We start from the raw sequence: 24,414 nt of genomic DNA, 5'->3' as shown, positions 1-24,414 counted from the left end.
TATGATTCCATCTGTAAACGCACTCATTACAGTCACTCCACACTGACCATCAAGTCTTGCTTCAGAGAAATTCAATCTATACACGATTCCAAAAAAGCCAAGCAAAGCAAACAAGCCAATCGATCAGCAATCATCTGTTACTGGCAGGACGGAGACTCTTTATACTTCAAGCAGGACAGGTTCTTGGAGTAAAATTGCGTATATTTCCCGCTTCCTCTGCGTTTTTTATAATGTTGCATGCATGGTCAAATCCAGATGTATTCGTTAGATTGGACTACTGTTGCCTGTCAAACAGGGGAAGGTGAATACAAATGTGTCCACAGTAAATGTACATAGTATATATTTTTTTTTTTCTGTACAACATAAGCTGTTTTATTGCTCCTCTGTCTATATTTTTGTGAAATAAAAGTAATTTTATCTGAAGAAAAGGACTCTGTTGTCAGATTGGTGACTGATCTCTTCACTGATATCATCTGTTTGTTTGCAGTGGAAAATTCAGCAAGTCGCTTCCAATCATTTGTACAGATTTACAAATATTTAATTATGAAAATCAGGCCGGGGATTTAGTAGCTTGTTGAATTTATACAGCTAAAGTACTGTTACTCGGCCAAGGCTCTGGTCAAATCATATACCTCCAATATTTGAGCGTGGCCATTTGTAGTCTGTGGGGATTTACACGTTATATTGATTTAAATCACATTTATAATATTTATATATTCATCTCAATCATTAATGCTGCAGATCAAGATGTGGATTGTGGGGCTTCAATGTCAGTGACTGCATCAGAGCATCAATGGACTAAAGCCAGTCGGATACAAAAAACATTGTTTAATTATTCATTTGTTATTATTGTTGTTGTTGTTATTATTATTATAAAAATAATAATTATTATTATTATCATTATAATTATTACATTTATTTTATTTTGTCTTCAGATAATAGAAATCTGAATATTTTTTTCCTATTTGTCAAAAGGGGTTTTGTGGACACAAAAGGATATTTCGATTTGTTTATTGTTATCATTATTAATTGTATTATTTTTTTGATGGGGGTTTTGTGGACACAACAGGATATTTAGATTTGTTTATTATTATCATTATTAATTGTATTATTATAATTTTTTTGAGTGGAGATTTGTGGACACAGCAAGGAATTTAGATTTTTTTTTTTTTACATATTTTATTATTATTAAATTGTATTATTTTTTCACCCTTTGGATATATTATTATTAATAAAACTTACATTTCCTGAATAGCCTGCGAATTACATTTCAAACCTAATTATTCATTTATAGGTTGAATGGAATGATTAAATATGACTTCATAATTTATTAGCATTACACCATTCATTAAAGATATAGTTCAACCAAAAATGTTATTCTGTTATCATCTCCTCACTCTCATGTTGTTATATTTTGATGAATGCTCAACACTGAGACATTTCCTTCACAATATCTTGTTTGACAGAATAAAGCCAGGTTTGGAATGACATGAGGGTGAGTAAACAACAGAATTTTAATAACAGACTGTATGATGCAGCATCATGCTGTACACTGAACTCATCTCTACATCGTACAGTTAGCAGGACATGCACACTGCTCTTCCCCTACTATTACCTTGACTTAACCATGATTTTTATTTATTTTCTTCCCTAAATGAATGCCTGACAAGACAATGGCATTTTCAAGTATATAAAGTAGAGCAGCATTATAGCTTCAAAGTGGAAAGAATCAGAAGCAACAAAACAAAGAAAGCCGTTGAAACAGAAGTGCATGTGTAACTTTAGTGATAGTTTTCAGAAATAAATAATGCTTTCAGTCATTTCTTGACTATGCATCAACACCACATTATTGACAAATCGACATTTGCAACAAAAAAAGCATATAAATAAAATAAATATTTACAACAATTACAAAAACAAATGAATTTATAAAGGCTCATGAATAGTCTGTCTACAGCGCCCTCTGCAGGTTTGGAAAGGCCTCTACAACTGCTTTAAACATTAGGCATCAAACCAAAATATAACTCAACATTGCTTCCCTTATTACCATAACAAATGAATAAATACACAATTATATCACTGCTTCTGAAAATAGGCATATAAGCACACACGTTTCCACTGCTGTAGTTCAGGGCTTCCTGATGCTGTTTTATATGAACCACCAGTCAAAAGTTTGAAAACACATGACTATTTATACTCAAAAACATTTATGTATAATGATGGAAATGAGTTTTGTGCACATTTAAGCAATGACCAAACTACCATTTCTGAAATTGTGAATAGTGAATCTAGACAAAATGTGGCAAGAAAGATTTAATTTGCCATTTTTAGGCAGAGTATAATCCCTGTACAATATTGAAAATATTAACCAAGAACATAATCCAAAACTTTGAAGTGGTAGTATACATATGCAATACTAAATCAACTATACTGTACTGTAAACACTAATATTGAACTGATTTCATTTGACCTGGAAAAAAATATTTAGTCCATGATCTGCAGCCCAACAGCAGTTTGAACACATTTTGTCTTTGAGGCTGCTTACTTAACACCAATTTTATTAATTAAAACAACTATGATGCCACACAACTGAATAAAAAACTAAATTAAAGAAATAGTTGACTCAAGAATGAACAATTGCTTAAAATGTACTCACTCACAGCTCATCAAAGATGTAGATGAGTTTGTTTCTTCATCAGATTTGGAGAAATGTAGCATTGCATCAGTGTCTCACCAGTGGATGCTCTGCAGTGAATGGGTGCCGTCAGAATGAGAGTCCAAACAGCTGATAAACACATCACCATAATCCACACCACTCCAGTCCATCAGTCAACATGAAAGTGAAAAATCAATCAGGACGTTTTTTTCATATTTTAAACCATTGCTTCTGGCTGAAATACTCTCCTCGGACTATAATAACACTTACTCTAATGAGAAGTCATCTGGTCTGAATCAGGAGAGAAATCTGCAGATCAAGCACAGTTTACAAGCCAAAAAGGTTTTTTTTTTTTTTTTTTTTTTATGTAAGAGGCCAACACTGGAGGAAGCCTTATTATGGATTATAGACTAATATTTTGGACAGAAGTAACAGTTGAAAGTTAAAATATATGTAATAATGAATTTGTTTTATTTTGGCTTCACTAGACGTTAATTGATGGACTGGAGTGGTGTGGTTTACTCTTGTATTGTGATGTTTTTATCAGCTGTTTGGACTCTCATTCTGACGGCACCCATTCACTGCAGAGCATCCATTGGCGAGCAAGTGATGTAATGCTACATTTCTCCAAATCTGATGAAGAATCGCACTCATCTACATCTTGGACGACCTGAGGGTGAGTCAAGAAGTTAAATCGCAGGGTGTATACAAAGACACTTAATAACAGTTCAACTTAATCACGTGAAAGTTATAAATGTATAAATGGTTTGGAAATAAAGCTTAAGTCAGCAAGTCATATTTACAGTTATTCCAAAGTCTGCGGCTAAAAAGGCAGCAATAATCTTTTGTATCAACAGAAAGTATTTCCATACCATTTTAAAAGGTTTATACTCAAGGCCTTTTCCAAGTGAAACTAGACCTACCAGTGTTTTTTTCTGCTTTTTAAATACACTACAGAAAGAATAATGTCCTTCAAGTACACCTACAGTGATCCTCAACTGCAAATACACAAGCACATCCATTCTCAATGCCTATTCCTGGACGCACGACACATCATGAATCCAGCCTGGTGTCTGCGGCTTCCTTTGGAAAATAAACGCAATAAAATGGCATTATTTGAATAGACAAGCCTATACCACTAAGCTAAATGTGACAACACAATGTTGAAGCTTTTGAAGTTAGTAAGAGTGAATCCAGACCAACTAAACTAGGGCTGGGCGATAATATCCAACATTCACATCCATTTTGTTGGTGATATAAATGATCGCTCTAGTTTTTAAAGCAATTGTCATTTAGCTATTAAATATGTTATTTTAATAGATTCACAATCTTTCTTTTTAAGAATTAAAAGAGATATTTGAATAATATTTTTAATTAAATTTCAGTAGCAACAATGGCATTAAGTTGTGGTCAAATTCACCGCTGTCGCACACATTTTCATGAGTGAAATCCAGTCATTTCAACAGGAATCCACAATGCTATTTCATGACCAATTCATATGTATTTTACAAGGTGGCTAACTCGTAGGAATTCGTACAACCTCACTCATACGTTTTTGTACGATTTGTCTAGACCCCAGTGACGGGCAGGTTAAGGGGTGGGGTTAGGCGTAGCTCAATCGTACGAATCGTGCAACTCTTCAAACAGCAAAAATCGTAAGAATTTGTACGAGGTCGTACGAATTAGCCACCTCGTAAAATATGTACGAATTGCCATGAGATCGGGTTGCCCGTTCAGGAGGGCAAAAGATTTCCTAGCGCAGATTTCGCAACATGTTCAAGTTGGTCACGTGACTGTCTCATTAACTGACCAAAAAAAAGACATTTCACTAATATGACCACACAATCTTAAATTAGAAAGTGAATTAATTCACAACTATGAATTAGCAATTCGTTTTGTTTGTTCATCACTCAAATTTCTCATCAACGTCTTAGTGTGGCATTTTAGTATGTTGTTTATTCCTTGATGCAATATAATGAACAAATTATTAGATATTAACAATCATTAAATATTATCTACTTGACAATGAAAATTTAAATCCAGTTCAGCAAACACAGAAATTATATTTTCAAAATGAACTCCATTTTTAACTAATTTCATATATAGAAAACCAACTAATTCAGAGTATATAAATAAGTATACATACTAGAGTATAGAGTACACTTACTTGTTCTGAATTATTTTTTATTATTAAATACTGCAAAATAGAGATACAGTTTTGATCATATAATTTCTCTATTTGCTCTGTAATGGATTTTATATCAAATATATATAGCATATTGTACAAAAAGCCTGCAAAATAGATCTTTTTTTTTAATCGCCCAACCCTAATCTACATCATACATATTAAAATATTCAGTCTTCACAGTAAATACAACCTGATTTCAGACTGATACCTGAATGACCGCAGTAGTTAAAAGTATCAAACGTTCTGCCAATCTCTCAAGGAATAAGGATGAATTATGTTGGAATGGCAATGAGGCAGAGAAGAGCTAATGGAAATATTTCCAGTGCCAAATTTTTGCTGGGAAAAAAAATAAATAATTGAATAAATAATTGAATAAGAGCCCACAATCAAGCCAGTGTTTCAGACGTCGATGGCTACGCCGTGTTTGGTGGAGATCATGTCTCTGGTGCCGGTCAGATACATTAGCACCGAGCACAGGTGAGGGAGAGTGGCTGTGATGGTGACGTACAACCAGTAGGAGATGGGCGCCGTGTTTCCAAACGGACACACCCAGAGACCGTGCCGAATGCCGTCACGGATGTGGTGCGACGCCAGCGAGATGAACAGCATCCAGGGCAAGGAGCACCAGGAGTCCTTGAGCCGGCAGGCCCACATGAGGAGACGCAGGGAGAAGCAGAGCGCTGGGATCAGGGTGGAGCAGTGCAGCGGAGGCCTGTGCGGCAGATTCACAGCAGCCTGCACAAGTACACAAACTTCAGTTAAAATGGCAAGTTTTTAACCTGTACTCATCTATGTGACAATCCCTTTAGAGTGAATGTAGCTTTAATTCACTGATGCCATTGCAGAAATGCTTTATTTGTAGTCAGCCATGATCATTTTATTCTAGGGCAGCACGATTAATCAAAATTAAATTGCAATCGTGATAAGGCAAAAGCTGCGATTGCTATGTGGAACTTATCAGGGCAGCACGGCTCTGTGATCAGTAGTACATCTCCATCCGAAGGCCAGAGGGCGCTCCTGCATGGAAACTCCAAATATGCCTTATCTGAGTTTGTCTTATTATAATGTCAAACAATTAATCACATCCAAAATAAAAGTTTTACATAATGTGGTGTACTGTGTGTATATATAAATACATATATAAAAATACACACACACACATATATGTGTGTTTAAATAAATAAATACACACACATGCATGTATATATTTAAGAAAAATGTTATATTTGTATATTAAATTTATCTATATGTAATATAAATTATGTAAGGAATAACTGACAACGGGCCATTGAATTATTAGAAAATTAATGCACATCCAAGGTGGTAATGCGGCCAAAATGAAAATTATTTTTCTAATAATTTAACGGCCCGGAGTCAATTATTCCACTTATACTTATGCCACACCTCAAGACATCGATCAGATGACATACTTCAAGGCATTTATCCGGTTTTGGACTTAAAAGGCTATTGTGAGTAGGATTAGTTTCTTCCGCATCTCATCCAACGGCTCCGTTGCTAATTCCAAAACGTCATTTTAGACCCTAGTACCGGAGGCTTGAGCCATTGATAGCAGAGTATGTGTAGAGTATGTGCTTTATGTACATAATAAAACTAAATTTTGTGGCAAAACATGGAAATAATCTCATTTTTATCCAATTGCTTACTATATTTGTTTGGCCAGTGTCGTTGTGGGTTTTGGTCTAACACCTTTGTGCTTTTTTGCAAACTCTAATCTTGCCTTTCTATTTGTGGTGCTGGTCAGAGGTGTGCATCTTGCTGTGTAGCATCTGTAATTCTGTGTCTAAGTCTCCTGAGGACAGTAGATTGTCAGAGCATCACCCCAGCTTTCTGGAAGTTGTTGCTGATTTTACAGACACGTCTTTTAGGGTTCATTTTCACAGCTTTTATGATTTGTCTGTCATCAACTACTGTTGTTTTCTCAGCCGATCAGGTCGTTGTTGGTTGCTGGTGGTTTCCAAACTCTTGATTTCTCCATGCCCTTTGTTTTTGCTGTAGCTCTAATTGACTTCCTCTTTTCTTTTAGCATCCAACTTGCTTGCTTGTCTCTCAAAGTCAGCTCCCTCATCTTCATCCTGGTTTGTGTGTGTCATCAGAATACAGAAGTAATGGATATAACTGATACGACACATTCCCTGCTTTTAATATCTGAAGAATTAATGCAACAGGACACAGCTGATCACTTAGAAAGACCTGTGAGGCAACTGTCCCAATACTTATGCTCACATCAGATAGAGGGATGAAACTCTAAAAGTGCTGAACTTCTTAGCTGGTAAAACATGTATGTGTTGAATCACCCAAGAATAAAATGTGACATTCTGTAGTTTTGTCTCATATTCATCTTTTAATCATATTTGCAAATGTATTGACTCCACAGCCAACAGAGCAATTTTGTCTTTACTGTTCCAATACTTTTGGAGGGTACTGCATATATATATGCAATTTTTTTTATTATTATTTATAAATTTATATATCTTCTAACTACTCAATTCTCATTACTGTAATGGAAAAAATGCAATGCAATGCAAAAACAAAAAGGTATTTGTAATCACAGTTCAAAAAAAAAAAAAAAAAAATCACCATAATTACTGTCTCTATAGGTTTACTGCTTTTATTTCTGGCCCTGCCTGTTGAATTGTATCGGAAGTTTTAATGTGCTGACAAAAGGCAAAAAAAGTGTTTAAATGTTAATAAAAAAAATTAAAAAGCCTCACTTTGAGTGACAATGATCCAGCCATGTAGAAGTGGTCCAGGTCAATGATAGATGCCAGAAACCCAGCCAAGAAGACTTCATAGAAGTCACTTTTCTTCCTCAACCCGATGACGATGGCCCATGACCAGAGTCCAATGATGCCGTGGACGGCGTTATCGAGCACAGCCCTGAGCCACAGATGGTACTGGATGAAGGGGAGCGTCAGAAAGTGGTCTGCGAGGAAGCAGAAAGCGCCCAGGCCGGCGCTGGCTAACAGAGAGGCAGTGCTGAAGGTCTGGAGCAGGGCCTGAGCTTTCTCAGTCTCCACAGCCAGGTTCAGGGGCATCGCCATGCCCAGAGATGAGGAGTCCAGCTTGGAGTAAAAGCCCCTCATCGCTGGCCTCTTCCATGGAGGGGTCAGCAGCCTGATCTGCTGGAAGACACAAACACACACACAAATTAAAGTGTGCTAATGTGATATTGTTTAATGTGCTTATGATAGCAGACAGTGCCCTAAAACTACTGACTAACAAACAGTCCAAACCATCACGAACACATCATCTTATCATGACTATGACATCTTCATTAAAGACATGAACAGATTAAACATTCATAAGAATATTAGTAACAGAATATACACAAACACTGACATATACGACAAAGATGTTTTTGTTAAAACAACCTAAATTTGAATAGAGAACGGCGACTAAACAAACAGGCGATGTGTAACGTTAACTATATTATGTAACGTCAAAAACAAAAACATTAAATATAAAATCATTGTATTAAAGTACAATGTCACGCGTGCTGTCGAGATATTTCGCATGTAATGTTTTAAGTCTTGCAAAATTCCACTGCAATTGTGATTTTACGTTGAAATTAATACATAAATCAATAGTATATTCGGACATCTTTGCCTAGCGAGGGTTATTATTCCAAAATTAGCATTAGCTTGGCTGCTAACTAGCTCCTCAGCTAATTCACTGCTCAACGTAAAAGACTAATGTTACATTTATTAGCCGAGGTAACAGAATTCACATACAAGCCAAAACCGGTACTGTACTCACATGACTGCGGATAACATTAAATCACAATACTACTGTATTAACACAGACAGTCTCCTCACCTCATTTCGTTCACCTCACCGGTCTGACAACGAACTGTTTGTTCCTTGGTGACTGCTTGCTTGATTCGCGAATCACTGAATCGGTTCCATTGAATTAATTCATGAGTCAGCCAGTAGCCCCTCACTGCAGAACAAAGATCCAGGGGGCAGGGTTGGATCCACATCTAGGGGGTGGAGATGGGTGGGTTTAGGGACCAGGGGGTGGAGACGGGTAGGTTTAGGTATCAGGGGGTGGAGACGGGTACGTTTAGGGATCAGGGGGTGGAGACAGGTAGGTGTAGGACAATGTAAGGTGGGAGGAGTTGGATCTAGATCCAACCACGCCCCCTGGATCTTGTGTTCTGCAGTGAGGACCATATATACAGATATATACAGTAAATACCATTGTTTCTTCAGTCAAATTTGTTGTTCTAGTGAACATTTCTAGTGACGTGTATTCTGGAAAAACGCTGGGCTTTAATGTTACCTAGTATACTAAAACAAGTAGGCTACGGTCCTTTTTTCTCTCAAACGCTGCTACTGATGACCTTCAGGTTTAAATGTATTGTATTTACAACATCCACAGCCTTGTTTTTCCCTTTCTTATAGACTACCTGTCACTCTCTGTTAGTGTATTGATGTTCAGCTATATTTATAGCACTACTTGACCCATCGGGCCTAATTGAACTGCCAAACATGCTCTAGGTTATAGGTGCTTAGAATGAAAAAAAAATAAAATGTCTGTTCAGGGTTAATTAAAATGAAATTAACTTTTTTTTTTTTTTTTTTGATCAGGTGGTCAGCTTTGTAGGCACTCTCTTTCAATTATAAACATCTCACATCACCATTAATCACAGAACACAAATGGTTTTTGACCAACTATACCATTGTCAACAGTTTGTTCAGGGCTGGTCTAATTCTTATATCCATATCTTTCTCCTAGGATGGTTATTCCAAACCTACATTGTGGTCCTAGTGCACCGTGAGTAGGCTTACTTGTTTGAATTTGTTCATTCATACTCTTGTTTGTAATGCTGTGTAGCATGGATGATAACATCTGGACAAAAGATGACTTGTCACAAGGTAAGATCTTCACTTAAGCAATGGTCAGTTGTAATTCTGAATCACACAACCAATGCAGGAAAATGACCATCTGAGCCAAGTGGCTTAATAAAAGCCGGTCTTGCAGATAATTGTTATAAATTTAAGGTAGGTAATGATAAGATGTCCTTCCCATCTTTCAGCACAGAATGCTGTACTTTTATTTGTCTGGAGAGCAACCTAAAGCAGCAGATTGAATTGGAGGAATTTAGTCTTTTCAATTGGTTTGAGGTCTTGTGCTTACCTTTACTATCATATTGTCAGTCCTCATATACCTCAGTGCTGTGTGTTTGATGTATATATGATTATTTCCCATCAGTGGAAGAGAAGGAAGGGGATATGGCAACAAAAAGATCTCAAGTCAGGCTGTAGCACTGCCCAAAGGTCAATGGCTCCAACGTGTTTCCTCTATGTTGTCCATTTGATTTGGCCTCTGGACCAAAGCTGGCTTGTCACAAGGTCAGATCGTCATCACAGCAATGAAGGCTAATTGTACATTCTCAAACATACAAAACAAAATAAGGCAGTGAAAGAAACAACTGAGCCATGTGGCTTCTGAAATGTACCCTGATGGAAATGTCCATGGTCTCCCCAGAGGTTCCTGTCATGAGCGTCTCAATCCGACGCAGTGTCACGGTTATGATCTGTAAGATACTACAGACTGCCTCAACCCAGATTCCACTTCACAATGTATGCAGAACACACTCATTTTCCAAAATGGCTTAATCATTATAGAGAAGAAAGTCAATAGTTATGTTGTTTTTGCACCATTTGGGATCATCACATCCTGATGGACCAAATAGTCATCGGTTGTAGAATGGGAAAGGGTGTGGAACAAACCATCTCAGACAATGGGGTGTCTGAACTTCATTAACATACAGACTACAGCTGTTACGACAGGAGCAATTTCATCTACATTAAGGGTAGTAAACTGCATAAAAGATTTGAGTTTAAGATGTTCAGGGTTTATTTCAACTCCACTGAACCCAAGGTAATACATGTACTTTGTCACAGGTATGCTGCAATAAATATATTTATATATTTATGCATTTAGCAGACACTTTTATCCAAAGCGACTTACATTGCATTCAAGTTAGTTTTTAAATTTTTTATCAGCTCTTGCTTTCCCTTGGAATCGAACCCATGACCTTGGCGTTGCTAGCGCCATGCTCTACTAAGCTACAGGAAAGCCTATCTTCATCAAGAAAATCTTTATCAAGATCTTCCACATCCTTATTTTATTTTACAGTTCTGTTTCAAAGACTTTGTTTGTTTCTCCTTGTTTTCCTGTTTCATGTGTCCTTTACAATCCATCTTGCTCTCTTCTGTAACACATATATCTTAGTTTTAATATGGTTTTATATGTATGACCCCATATATCCACACAAGTCATGTATGGAACTATGTTCATAATTTATAATCTACTGTAACACCCATAAATGTATTCTCATACACTCTTTCTGTGTCTTCATTATTAATCCTAATTTTATCTTTTTTATTACTTAGCTGATTACTAAATAATCATACTAAAATAATAATAATAATATTAAAAATAATACTAATTTTTTTTTCATGTCTTTAAATTGTTTAGAGAATTTAGAATAATGTAAAAAAAAAGCATTCATAAGTTATGCTATGTCCTCGTTAGACTCAACATCGGGACTCAATTTCTTCAATTTCAACTAAAAAGACATGAATGAACATGCATGGGCAAAAACAATAAATTTTTTAAATCACCAATACATTATTAGTTTAAGATTTATTTATTTATTTTATCTTTTTACCAAACTTTGTATAAAGATGATTCTCAACTGTGTTATTACAGAATGATTCAATATACCTTTTTTATTTATGCAAAATGTGTGTAAAATGGCCACAAATTAGTTTTCTCATTTGGGGCAACAAGTAATGAAAAAAGAAGCGTAATAATGGGAATAATAATTGACAAGATTTTCATAATAATATATAATATTTTACAGAATGTTGAAATATAATTTATTTCCCTATTCATTTGTTATGTCTCCCAAAATGCGTAATAAACATGCTTTTAGTCCCGGTGTCCTCATATGAGGACATGTATGAAATCAACATCCTGTTTCGTAACAGAAGGTCATATTTTGATTTGAAACCCCATAACATTTTCCTGAGATGTTGATTTATGACACAATTTAAAACAGACATATTTAAATGATAGTTTCATAATTTCAGACATTTTTGAAGACCAAGGAGAGGGAGTGGTCATGGTGAAACATCCAATCATTTGGTATCTCTTAAAAGCCCTGAATGTGCTCTGTACAGGACATCCAGACTTAAAACTGTGGCATGTATAGTCTCAGACAAATTCCCTAAAATATAATGTCCTCATGTGAGGCCTTAAGAGGATCATTTATATAAAGTACAAACAATTTGGGGCCTAGTACCGAACCTTGTGGGACACCAAAACTGACTTTTGTTAAATTTTCATAGTTTCTTTGCGAAGCAGAAGTTAATGATGATGGTAAAACTGATTGACCAGTGTTTCCATAGTGCCAGGGTGAAGATGATGATCTGCCCCTGCTGGACCCTTGATTGTGGTCTAGTTTTAAGCAACACATACTCAGATGGTCGGTGAACCCATGTAGGAGCTTTATTGATAATCAATTAAGTAACAGGTGAATAGACTTATGGGATAGTTCACTCAAAAATACAAATTCCTCCATTATCACCACTAATGTCCAAACCCATAAGAATATATTTCATTTTGAAACACAAATGAAGATATTTTTAATACTCTCCCATCCACTGAAATTCAATAAAAACATTAATGCAACAGAAAATATGACTCGAGTGAACACAACTTGACTGAATAGTGATGAATGACAACAGCCAGTGTAAAAGGAATCACATGGTTGGAAGAATGGAGATCACTCTTGTAGAAGGACGATGGAGATGATCACAGGGAGCAGAGAGGTCTGTATCTTTCAAATGGAGACTAGACAATGACTGATTAATAATTCTTAATAATGGTTGACCATAAAGACCTCAAGAAAAGAGAAAACTCCATTTAACAAGTATTTGTAGTGGACCAACAGCCTACTGATCCACATTTAGACCCTCTTAAGCATCACTTAGCTGGATTTAGCCTATATAACGTCAGTGGGTGGAGTCTTTAGTGTAATGTTACTGTGTTGTTACCATATAATTATGGCTATTCTGGAAATTATGGCCTTTTTGCCTGCTATTATGGAAATTATAATTAAACATTAAACATAAGGAAAAATAATTTGGATTTGCATTTAATTTTTTATTATAAAACAAATAAATAAATAAACAAATGGATGCAATTTTATCAACACAAATACCATGGTGTAATAATCTTATCTATCCTGAGTACTTTGGATGTCTATATGCATATGCATACATTATGTCCTTACTAACACATGGGGAATAAAAACAAAGATGCTGCCATCTTCTGGAGAAATATTTGTAAAAAAAAAAAGAAAATTCTTTCAAAATTTCACATTGAAATCAAATTTATATATTCTGCTTCGGTCATATGTTTTTGCGATATATCAACTGTAAAATATATTGATTTGTCTAAAACAATAAATACATCTCAGGATACAACAAACTAAATGTTGTTCATTACTTAACATTTTAGTTATGATCAGAAGCAGAAAGAACATGTTATGCAACATTATACATATATTTACCTAAATACAGTATTTGATTGTCACTCTTTAAAATGTTTAGTTTATCATTAACCTAAATACACATGCAAATCAGTCTGCGTATGCCAGTGGGGTTTTAAGAGTGCATCATCAGTTCAAGTCCTTAAGGATTCTCATAAAACAGAAGAGCTTTTTAACAGCACTAAATCCTATCTGGCTTAGCTTATCATGGTGACTGTAGACCAATATGACAGGGTGAACTGAGATTACCACAGTCCTTAAAAGAGACTGTAATCATCTGACACATGATGATGTGAGAGATCTTAGAGGATGTTACTCATTTAGACCCTGATATTTAACAACTGATAAGCACCGATTTGTAACCACTGTTGTTGTTGTTTTGTTATATTTTGTGACACAATCACAAAATCAAGTGATACAAACAGTGAATATAATATCATTGTACATCACACACTGTAATTACAAATGCTATGTAGTCAACACTGGTCCGAAATGTAATCACATACAGACATGATCTAAGGCCAGATGAGATAACTGACCTGCCACACTGCCACAAGAAAAGTGCAATATTTTTAAACATAAACAAGGGAAAATTATGAATGGCCTTGTATTTTATAAAGCACTGGTGATATTTTGTTTAAAAATGCAATTTTGTAAGCAATATAATATAACATGTATCATCTGTCAGCATGGACTTTATGTGACTACGGGCTGATTGTTTTGTCTGGGCTTTTGTTTTACAGCAAGGGTGTGATTTCTGTAGCACATGTTCTAGATGGTCTTTAAGCGTGGCTTTGGTGAGAGGTATTTGGACGTCACTGTTCAGGACAAATGACTGATTATCTTCCCGGGACCAGCAAAACATGTTTTTGGGGTTTAGAATTTGTACAGTTTTTAAAGCATCATTATAGTGTTTGGAGTATAAGCAACGTATGACAAACTTTTTTTTTTTTTTTTTTTTTTTAAAGAAAACACTATATATTTATATATATACACACACACACACACACACACACACACATATATATATATATATATATATATATATATATATATATATATATATATATATATATATATATATATATATATACATATATATATATATATATATACATACATATATACATACATATATATATATATATATATATATATATATACATATATATATATATATATATATATATATATATATACATATATATATATATATATATATATATATATATACATACATATATATATATATATATATACATACATATATATATATATATACACAATTTACAATAATTACCAAATAAATAACCTGCAATATATGTGATACTGATATAAAAACGTATCACCCATAATGTCCAGCAATCATTTTTGTATATTGAAATTTACAAATGAATACAAAATGAAAATTAATACAAAACAAATATAATAATGGTAGTATTTAATTGTCAAAATTCATTTTTTAAAGGAATATTGATATATAATGTAATGTTTTACATTATTCAACAATGAATTCAACCAACAAAAGCTATGAATGAAATCACATTTAAAGTAAACAATTGAAAATCAATCAAATATAAATTGAAATGCTGATCAGATGTATAGTAGCAATAAATAAGCAGTGACCTTTGTTTTCAAGTGTAGTTAAATCTTCACCTGTAAGTGACAGGAAGTTAAATCACACACCGGCAGCTCACGGTGTAAGCAGATTACCCTTTATTTCCTCGTTTTCTGTCCTAGGACACCCATACCCAGTATTCCCTTGACTCACTGTCTGTGTGGATTCATCATTACGTGAGTGGGCGTTGCTGGCTGGGTGGGCGTCAGGCATTCCTGATTTCATGGTAGATTTCTAAAGCCGTCTCCACACTCACTGGCTCATTCTCTCAGAGAGCACACAGCCGGCAGCCATGGACATCTGCTTTCTGCTCTTCGTGACTTTCCTCTCCGTGTTTCACTTCAGCAGTGCTGACCAGCCTTTGGAGGAAGCTATAATTGTATCAAGTATGTCAAATGTGTTGTAGCCTATATGTGTGTGCATTATAATATTTTAAAGAGGCTCTTTTAAACTGTTATATAGATATAGCTACTACTTCGTTATTGAGAGATTACATTGAATATGTCCATGTTTTGCACCAACTACTAATCAAAGTACATGGTGCTTCACAGAATACTGTGGTTTAATATGGTAGCTTCAAAAAAAGTAAAAAAAAAAAAAAAAGTATGCATGGCAACATCTGGCAAAAATCAGCAATTCTTCTTTGTTGGTTAAATGTAGAACATTCATGAGCACAAACTCTTCAAATATGATTCTTCAAGACCCAGTGCTGTCATTGATATTCTCAGTCCATGTCTCATAGGAAATGTGGAGCTGCTCGGCGGCTGGACTCTCGCCAATCCCGAGAGGGAAGATGTTCAAGATGCTGCTAAAGAAGCTGTAGAGCTGTTCAACACACAGTCCAAAGCAAAGAAATACTTCAAACTCATCAATGTCACATCGGCCAGCACTCAGGTACAGCTTTCATGTTTCCAGACATATTTTCTGATTTGTGACCCAGGACCACAAAACCAAGTGTCAATTTTTCAAAATTGAGATTTATACATAACTGAAAGCTGAATAAGTGAGCTTTCCATTGATGTGTGGTTTGTTGGGATCGGACAATACTTGGCTGAGATACAACTGAACAAACAAATCTGGAATCTGAGGGTGCAAAAAAATCTAAATGCTGAGAAAATCACCTTTAAAATTGTTCAAATTAAGTTCTTAGCAATGCATATTACTAATCAAAAATTTAATTTTGATATATTTACAGTAGGAAATTTACAAAATATCTTCATGGAACATGATCTTTACTTAATATCCTAATGATTTTTGGCATAAAAGAAAAATCAATAATTTTAACCCATACAATGTATTTTTGGCTATTGCTCCAAATATACCCCAACGACTTAAGACTGGTTTTGTGCTCCAGGGTCACATATGTGTAAATGTGTATTAATCCACATTAAATGACAGCCATCCTTTGTGTCCAGGTGACGAATAAGATAAACTACAAAATAGAAGCCACACTTGGAAAGACAAAATGCCGCAAAACAGAAGATACAGATATTCAAGCTTGTGGCATGGCAAAAAAGGTACATTTCTTTCTTTCTTTCTTCTTGTGTTTTTTTTACACTTGATTTGATTGTAGCCAAAATTACAAAAAGCATACTACCATTACTTTTCATATTTTTACTGTCTTTTTTTTTTTTTTAGCAACTGACATGTAAGTTTGAGGTGACCCTGGACCCAATGAATGATGACCATGAGGTGCAGAAGATGTCCTGCAGAAGATCCGCTTAATCCCACATGAAGTCTCTGCAGTTTTGTACTTTTGGATAGCCGATCGCAAATTCTTTATCTTGACATTTTCTTTTTCCTGATGATATAGCTGATTTAAAATGGAAAACGTCTGTAAAAAAAGGTCAAATATTAATAGAAGAAAATCTCCCTTTGAAAGGAATTTTATATATTGTTAAATACCCAAAATACAATATTGTAAAGCTTATTATTTATTGCTAAGATTATTCAAAAGAAAATGATGATTGATGAAATGAAACATTTTTTCCAAGAGTTTAGAATCTCTCGTTGACAGACGTTTTCCAGAACACTACAGCTACAGTAAGCCAGATGGAACTTATAAAGTCATATGTTTTTGAAACTGAAACTTTTTTTAAATAACATTTCTGAGAATAACATATTGAGAGCAAACCATAGTGTGTATGTGTGTGTCTATATAGCAACAGTTAATTCACAAATAAACTGCAATTCAAATATCAGTATTTTATTTGGTTTCTCACATGATAAATATCGTAATTACATTTGTGTGAAAACTATTTTACATCATATACATTATAACCACAAACTTAACAGTAAAGCTATGCACGAAAAGTCACATATGCACTTTTGAACATCTCACACTCTCGATTCCTGGCTTGTAGTCCTGAAAGCTCACTTTTCACTTTAATTTCCATTTCTGTTTTTACTCTGGGGTTAATGTCACAACAGTTGGAAACAGTTGCCAAGACTTAATTTATACAGTTGTCTCTGTTTTAAACGGTATCTTATTTTTCAAGCACTGCAACAAGACACTCCGTTCCTTTTGATATCTATATATGGAAAAAAAAAAAAAATACATGAAAGCCTTTCAACCAACACAATAGTTCATGTTTTGTTTTTCATAACGTACTCTAGACTTACTTTGCGATTATTCTATGCACTTCTTGGTTTTCTTGCTCCTCCAGCTTCTGCAGAATTACCTTCAAAATGTGCATCTCTAAATTGAGGTACTGGGCTACCTATTAAAATCAGTGGAAATGAGACGTGCATTAGTTTTATTTGAGAAGGAAACACATATCAGTAATGTCTGAAGAGCTAGACTTACATCAAGGCTAATTTCCTGTTCGTTTGCATCCATGAGGAACATTTTCATGATGCTGTTTGATGGTCCCTGTAGAAGACGTTCCCACAGTGGCAGGTCCGAACTGCTCAACCTTCGCTTTTCTATGAACAATGGATGATCAGAAATGTGACTCTGGAATTAAACTTCAGCAAAGTTTAAGAGGGAGAATCTTGGAACAACAGTTACTAAATGATGGAATACACACACAAATAAAAAATAGGTCTTGTGCTTGAAAATTAAACTATTCTTAATAAACTTTAAGCAATTTTTTCCACATATGTTATGGACGTAATTGAGGGTGAAAATACATAAAAGCTGAATGAGCAACTCTACATACCTCCACTTTGATGAACGCAGTACAGGGCGAATTCATTTGGAGTGTTTTCTATCTGCATCGAAAAAGTCAACAGTGAATTTTTTTCTATCAAAACTGAGGGTGGAAATAATCAGCGAAGACAACAGACACATCAAATCCTTAAGGGGCTTATATATTGAATTGTAAGTAATAACACCTACTTTAAACTTTTGAAGCAGCTGTGTAATGACCTCTTGTGTTGTCATCTTGTTGTTAATGTGCACATTTGTGGTGGCGCCAAATGATGGCGTGAAAACAGATGTCTGCAAAAACAAAATGACTCAGAAAAAAAGACTCATGATACTAATACAATAACTTCAGTCTCCATTCACATAGCTGTATTCATTGCATGGAAAACAATGACCAACAAAGTGTTCAGAAGTTCCCCTTTTGTATTCCAAGAAAGTTTGTACATGAATTAATGATGATTGATGAGTGAACTTTAAAGAGCTTGTTCTTTCTTGCATAACACTAAAAATCACAATAGTTTACTATACAATAGGCCAGATTTACTAACAGCTTGTGCCAGCGCAAACCATCTTTTGACGGTTATAGGCTATAATTACTGTCAGGATTTACTAAAGACGCGCAGTGAAGAATTAGCCCTGAAAAGGCTTTTTGCGCCTGACCTTATTGAATATGCATTTGCAGGAGTTTGCCTTTCGGATGCAAAATTTATGGGAGGAGAGGATTCAAATGAATATTCTCGGCAAATTACTGGTATTTACATCATTATTTAACGTCAATAAATAACATGTTTTTATCTAATCTGTCACTTTTCATTGGTGGCTTGTTAAAACCACTATAAACCCTGATGGAATATGTCCTGAAACACACAAGAAAGCATTTTTAATGGTTTTAATGGTTAATAGTTTGATGGTTTGTAATTGGGATGGCAGTGCAGCGTCCATTGAGATTTCAGTACTTTAAAGTACAAATTCATAAATAAAATTCTCTGTTTACAGATGTTTTTCAGAGGTTATCTCTGTATTTCTTACTTGTATTTCACATTGTCTGTCCCAGCCTCATAATAATAACAGTATTATTGATAATTTACATCTGGCTTTTTGTTGAACCCAGTTTTTTTCCTGTTTTGGGGTCAGGAAGGGAGTTAGGATATAATTCTGTTATTATTTTTATTTGTTAGATTAGTTTAAATGATCTAGTTAGATTGTTTTGTTTGTATTTGTTCCATGAGCTGTAAAATAAAATCATCCTTATGGTAATTTGTTGCGTGTGGTGCTGTAGCAGGGCTCAGACCAGCGCTGTTTAAAATGAGTTGTTTTGTTGTGTCCACGTATACCCCTAGACTCATGCGGGACATAACACTTGGCATGTGGCTCATGGTAGTTGAACTACAGACCTTGTAGTTGTAGAAGTGCCCGTTGATGGAGAAGCGATGGTTTCTGTTCCTCTGACTTTCTACCATCTTCTTACTCTTCACCCTCATTTTCACCAGCGAGGCATCACTCATGGTACGGATCAGATATGAACTTTCTTCACTGATCGGCCCAGGTCGGGAAGGACTGAACGTTTTGCTCTCATATTCAATGTAGTCTTAAAGAGAGATTTTTAAAGAGAGAAGGTGCAAGGTCATTTCTTTAATGCGGTAATCAGACTACATCATTCCAAGTAATACTGCTTTTAAATGAATTTCCTTGGGTCTGATAACATATGTTGCTATAGTACTAATTCCACAGCATACCTTTAGGAGGATTTTCAGGTGTTGTGGATCCAGCTTCTTCCAGTTCATCAATATGATGAAGATCATCAAATTCTCCCCATCGTGTCATTCCCCTAGTGGAACATTTTATCAAATATTGGTCATTTTGTCCTGTTCTATCTAAGACAGAATGTCTGTTTTTGTGTTCACTGACTTCCTGTTATAATCTTGATTCTGACTTTTTATTCAGCCTTAGATGTCCAAATCTTATCTGCTAATCAAAATAAAGGTTCTTTGCCAGCATTTATGGTTACACAAAGAGCCTTTCATATCCAAGAAACAGTTCCATTGCATAAAATCGTTCTTTGTAGCAGAAAAGTAACGGTTCTTATATGGTATTGCTGCAAAAACCTATTTTTGGTTCTTCTTGGTATACTTGTGTTTTTGGGAGTGAAGGAGAAACAGATTTATGTTAAAATAGTTTAAATAAACATGATCCAGTGCTGAGAGAATGAAGCTGTAATCCATAAACCGTATGCTTTGCAATTAGATTGTGTAATCACCACTTTCAATGCAGACAGCATTTATTATCAAGAAGGAGCAAAGTCATTTTTGCCTTAAAAGGCCACAGTCTCAGAACATAAGCTGGTTTCACAGACAGGGCTTAGACTAAACCAGGATTAGGCCATAGTTAGGACATTTAAGTTATTTTTTATAAACATGCTTAGAAAAAAATATATATTTTGAGATAAAACAAAAGCACTGCTCTATTTTAAGATCAGTCCGTGCAAGTTTATTTCAGTTGAAACAGCTCAGACTTACATTTTAGTCTAGGATTATAGGCTTAAACCTTGTTTGTGAAACCGGGTTGATGTTTTCATATGAAATGTTTTAGGATGCCTGTGCATTGAATGAAAATGAAAATAGGAGATTTGAAGCCTTCAGTGCAGTTAGCTGTGAGGTCAAATGAGTAAAATTTAAGCAGATATTTTAAAGCTTATTGTCATTCTCTTCCTGGAAATCAAACCAAAAACTACTGACGACTCATCATCAGCTCTTGATCATGTTGTCCAATCAAATGCTTTCTAGAATGCCTCTCCCTCTGCGTGTACCTACGTCAGACTGGCAAATAGTACATTTATAATGTAAATTAAAGGGAAATTAAACCGAAGACTACTAAAAAAATGAAATGGGAGTCCTTGAATGTGTCCCACTCCAACTATATTTCAATAGGAAGTACATCAACACAGAATGAGTTTGTTTCATGGGTTCTTTAAACCCTTGGAATATCTTTCCTCATAGACATCCATTGTATGGCAAGTGCATTACTGTAAACACATTTTGTGTGAGTGTTGAAGTTGAATGACTTTCATACCATAGATGCTGCCATTTAGAGCTTAAGTTTTATTTATCGCATAATAGTTCTCTATATATAGGCCGAAACGTCTTTTCCATTTACTGGAATATACATACAACAGCAGTAAAATCAACACTAACCTTTTGTTTCCAAGTGGACTGATGGGATCTGGTGACTTGACTGAAGACTCATTTGGAAAAATCTGTTTATCATCTTGTATTTGCAACCGAATGGGTTTCTTCACTCCCCAGGAAATGACAAGGTTGCCTTCAAATGTCACTTTCCCTGCTTTCTGTGAGAGCAGACATGACAGCACTCAGTGTTTGACAGCAGAGGGCAGCAAAATCCTATTTGTTATCAAATTATAATCATGGGTTCAAAGTCTGCACATAGGGTTGCAAACACTGCTGCACACACTGCTGTCAAATACTCAGACTTGTATTTAACTTAGCACCATGTAACGAATACATAAACACCCATGAATGTATAAGAATGCTGTTTTACCTCCTGGACAGTGAACTGCAGGTGTACTTTGTCTTTAAGAAAGCAGTTGTAGGTGTTCAGTAAAGAGAAAAAATCAGCCCTTAAAAAATAAAATAAAAAAATTTATTCAGTTGGAAAGAGACAGGCATATCAGAACATTAAATATATATTATGTTCTTTATTTATATGCTTTTCACGTCAAAGCTAAGAATTTCATGTTGCAGTAACAATAATAATAATAATAATAACAATAATGATAATAATAGCTTGAATAATAATGCTAATAAGGTTCAAAAAGTCCATAGTGGAATGCATCTATGATTATTATTATTATGTTTTTTTTTTCATTGCAATTTATCAGAATAGAAAGTTTTTTTAAATTGTTGTGATTAATTATTAATTTTATGTTTTATTTTTTTCAAAACTGTATTTTTAGAACTTTAAGATTCCTTTCCAGGTTCAAAATAGATTTTTTATGTTGTTTCATACTTTACTTATTATTTATAATAGTCTGCCACGTGATATATGGCATATATTCCTTTGACTGCAAGAAATATCATTTGTAATAATTTATATTATATATATAACACATTAAAATATATATTAATACTGACCTGGAGCAAGATTTTCCAGCACCAATTTGAACAACAGAAGTTGTCTGGCCAGCATTCATTTCAACAAACCAACCCAATCTACAAAGAAAACCAATTTTTAATGCACCGACTTCAAAAATCACGAAGACGTCTAAGTCAAGACTGCTGTATCTCTCAGGATATTTATTCAGATGAGTTCCAACTCTGTCCAAACACGTTTTTGTCTGTAGTCTCTGGTATTTGAGCGAAGGCAGATGAAATGGTCCACGCTAATGTGTTATTAGCAAACAGATCCTTGCAAAAAGCTGTGCTTTTCCCTTTAGACACTAAAGCCTGGGGCCACTGAAAAAACAAACAAACAAACCTTTAGGTTTAGGTTTGTTTGAGTTGTACTTTCACTTTACTCCCTCACTCAGGCCTGAAACATTCAGTGAATTTGTTCATTAGAAGGAGTGCTGGTTATTCAAGTCAGAGCACGCTTTCTAAAACCCACAGAAACAAATCCTTCTCTGCGGCAAACACAGCTTTGAAAGGATTTTGACTCACAAAAGATGTGCATAAGAGCTATGCTGGGTTAATGGGCTGATGCAGTCAAACAAACAACTCTCAAATAAAATCAGGATGAAATTTAAAACAATTCACTTCAATGAAGTCCAGAACTTATTCTAGATTCAGATTTGAAGCCTGTTGCTTACATTCATAACAAGTTCATATTTTAAAGTCTTACTTCCTTTGTTACCAGTAGTTACCAGTAATTTCATAATACATGCACCTGGTAATTTTAAAAACTCACATAGTACACATAAGTCACTTTTACATGGGGGAACTGATAGAAGCATGCATGTGTAAGCATACTTACATCAACAAACTCTTTAAGCATAATACTGTAGCAGCACATAAACGCTCTCTCTCTCTCACACAGCGCAGTTCACTCACCTGCTGTCTGCTTAGATACAATGTCAGTGGACTTTACCAGGAAGGGGTCACATATCTGTTCCCGAGCCGCGGCTACAGCAGTGTGGGGTCAGATAAGAGGAGCCCGGGACAGAATGAGGAGTTCGAGTGCTTGTCAGGTGTTTTTCTGGTGATTATGGCAATGTTGTGCTGTAACTCGATCCACTCACCTCTTCTAAGTGCATTGTGGGAATGCCTAGCAATGCACTGAATGTATGAACACACCCATAGGTATGAATCGCTCAGTTTGAATGTGTAGGCGGAACAGGAAGGACGTTTTGCATTATGAGTGACGCAGTATCTTGATAACAATGTTTTAAGATATGATTTATTTGACTGTTCATCCGGAAGTCTTTTGCACAATGATTCATTTATCTTTCAGAATTACTCACAGACACAATTGTATCATAACTGTAAAATTTCTGCAAGTAGATATTAAAATGTAATTTATTCCTGTGATCAAAGCAGAATTTTCAGCATCATTACTCCAGTCTTTAGTGTCACATGATCCTTCAGAAATCATTCTAATATGCTGATTTACTGCTCAAGACACATTTCTGATTATTATCAATGTTAAAAACCATTGTGTTGCTTTATATATATATACATATATATATTGTAGAAACAGTTTATGTATTTATTTAGTATTTATTTGGTTATATACATGTATACTATATATATATATATATATATATATATATATATATATATATATATATATATATATATATATATATATATATATATATATATATATAGAGTTTATTTGCAAAAACAGATAACTCCGTTTTTTTTAAATGTTCAAAAATCATGTTTTTTATTATGTTATCATGTTTTTTTTTTATTATTGTGTTAGTAAGCTGTTGTTTAAAGTTATTTTTAAACCTATTCAAAAAAAAAAACAACAACTGCAATTTGATTGAGATTAATTGGAATTAAAAACATGATTTTTGAGAATTATTAAGAACGGAGTTATCTGGTTTGGCAAATTAACTCTTGGGTAAGTTACTTAAAAAAGTAATTAATTACAGTTACTAATTACTTCATCAATATTGTATTTAAATTACTAATTACTCTGTCTGAACAGTAACTTAGTTACTCAATAAGTAACTTAATTATTCAAATAGCTAATTAGG

General features: G+C 34.7%; 3 protein-coding genes across 9 annotated transcripts; 1 reads left to right on the top strand and 2 right to left on the bottom strand.

The window, feature by feature from the left end:
- Nucleotides 1-1,768: 1,768 nt before the first annotated feature.
- tmem267 (transmembrane protein 267) lies at nucleotides 1,769-8,762 on the bottom strand. 5 transcript variants are annotated; one of them, XM_079410140.1, is made up of 4 exons: nucleotides 8,681-8,757; nucleotides 7,577-7,987; nucleotides 5,353-5,579; nucleotides 1,769-3,739 (listed from the first exon to the last, which is right to left on the bottom strand). In XM_079410140.1, exons 2-4 carry the CDS (start codon nucleotides 7,946-7,948, stop codon nucleotides 3,688-3,690), a joined length of 651 nt encoding a protein of 216 aa, XP_079266266.1. In that variant the 5' UTR covers nucleotides 7,949-7,987; nucleotides 8,681-8,757; the 3' UTR covers nucleotides 1,769-3,687. The 5 variants fall into 5 exon arrangements, with proteins under 5 accessions (XP_079266266.1, XP_079266267.1, XP_079266268.1 ...); XM_079410141.1 differs by having other exon boundaries at nucleotides 1,769-2,785; nucleotides 5,386-5,579; XM_079410142.1 differs by having other exon boundaries at nucleotides 1,769-2,785; nucleotides 5,386-5,579; nucleotides 7,577-7,984; nucleotides 8,681-8,749.
- A 6,349-nt stretch (nucleotides 8,763-15,111) lies between these two features.
- On the top strand, nucleotides 15,112-17,590 carry LOC306865692 (cystatin-like). Its single transcript, XM_079410442.1, has 4 exons — nucleotides 15,112-15,435; nucleotides 15,792-15,943; nucleotides 16,465-16,566; nucleotides 16,688-17,590. Exons 1-4 carry the CDS (start codon nucleotides 15,342-15,344, stop codon nucleotides 16,772-16,774), a joined length of 435 nt encoding a protein of 144 aa, XP_079266568.1. The 5' UTR covers nucleotides 15,112-15,341; the 3' UTR covers nucleotides 16,775-17,590.
- Nucleotides 17,242-23,461, bottom strand: LOC306865691 (ras association domain-containing protein 6-like). 3 transcript variants are annotated; one of them, XM_079410439.1, is made up of 11 exons: nucleotides 23,261-23,461; nucleotides 22,346-22,423; nucleotides 21,753-21,831; nucleotides 21,389-21,540; nucleotides 19,934-20,025; nucleotides 19,592-19,785; nucleotides 18,390-18,491; nucleotides 18,211-18,262; nucleotides 17,856-17,974; nucleotides 17,672-17,769; nucleotides 17,242-17,580 (listed from the first exon to the last, which is right to left on the bottom strand). In XM_079410439.1, the coding sequence occupies exons 2-11, from the start codon at nucleotides 22,402-22,404 to the stop codon at nucleotides 17,505-17,507; spliced, it is 1,023 nt and encodes a 340-aa protein (XP_079266565.1). In that variant the 5' UTR covers nucleotides 22,405-22,423; nucleotides 23,261-23,461; the 3' UTR covers nucleotides 17,242-17,504. The 3 variants fall into 3 exon arrangements, with proteins under 3 accessions (XP_079266565.1, XP_079266566.1, XP_079266567.1); XM_079410440.1 differs by having other exon boundaries at nucleotides 22,346-22,666; nucleotides 23,261-23,459; XM_079410441.1 differs by having other exon boundaries at nucleotides 23,184-23,279.
- Between the last annotated feature and the right edge of the window lie 953 nt (nucleotides 23,462-24,414).

The sequence above is a fragment of the Barbus barbus genome (genome assembly GCF_936440315.1).
Source record: "Barbus barbus genome assembly, chromosome: 47".
NCBI classification, from domain to species: Eukaryota; Metazoa; Chordata; class Actinopteri; order Cypriniformes; family Cyprinidae; genus Barbus; species Barbus barbus.
Note: the sequence above shows the minus strand (reverse complement) of the source record. Positions and strands in the feature narration are given on the sequence as shown.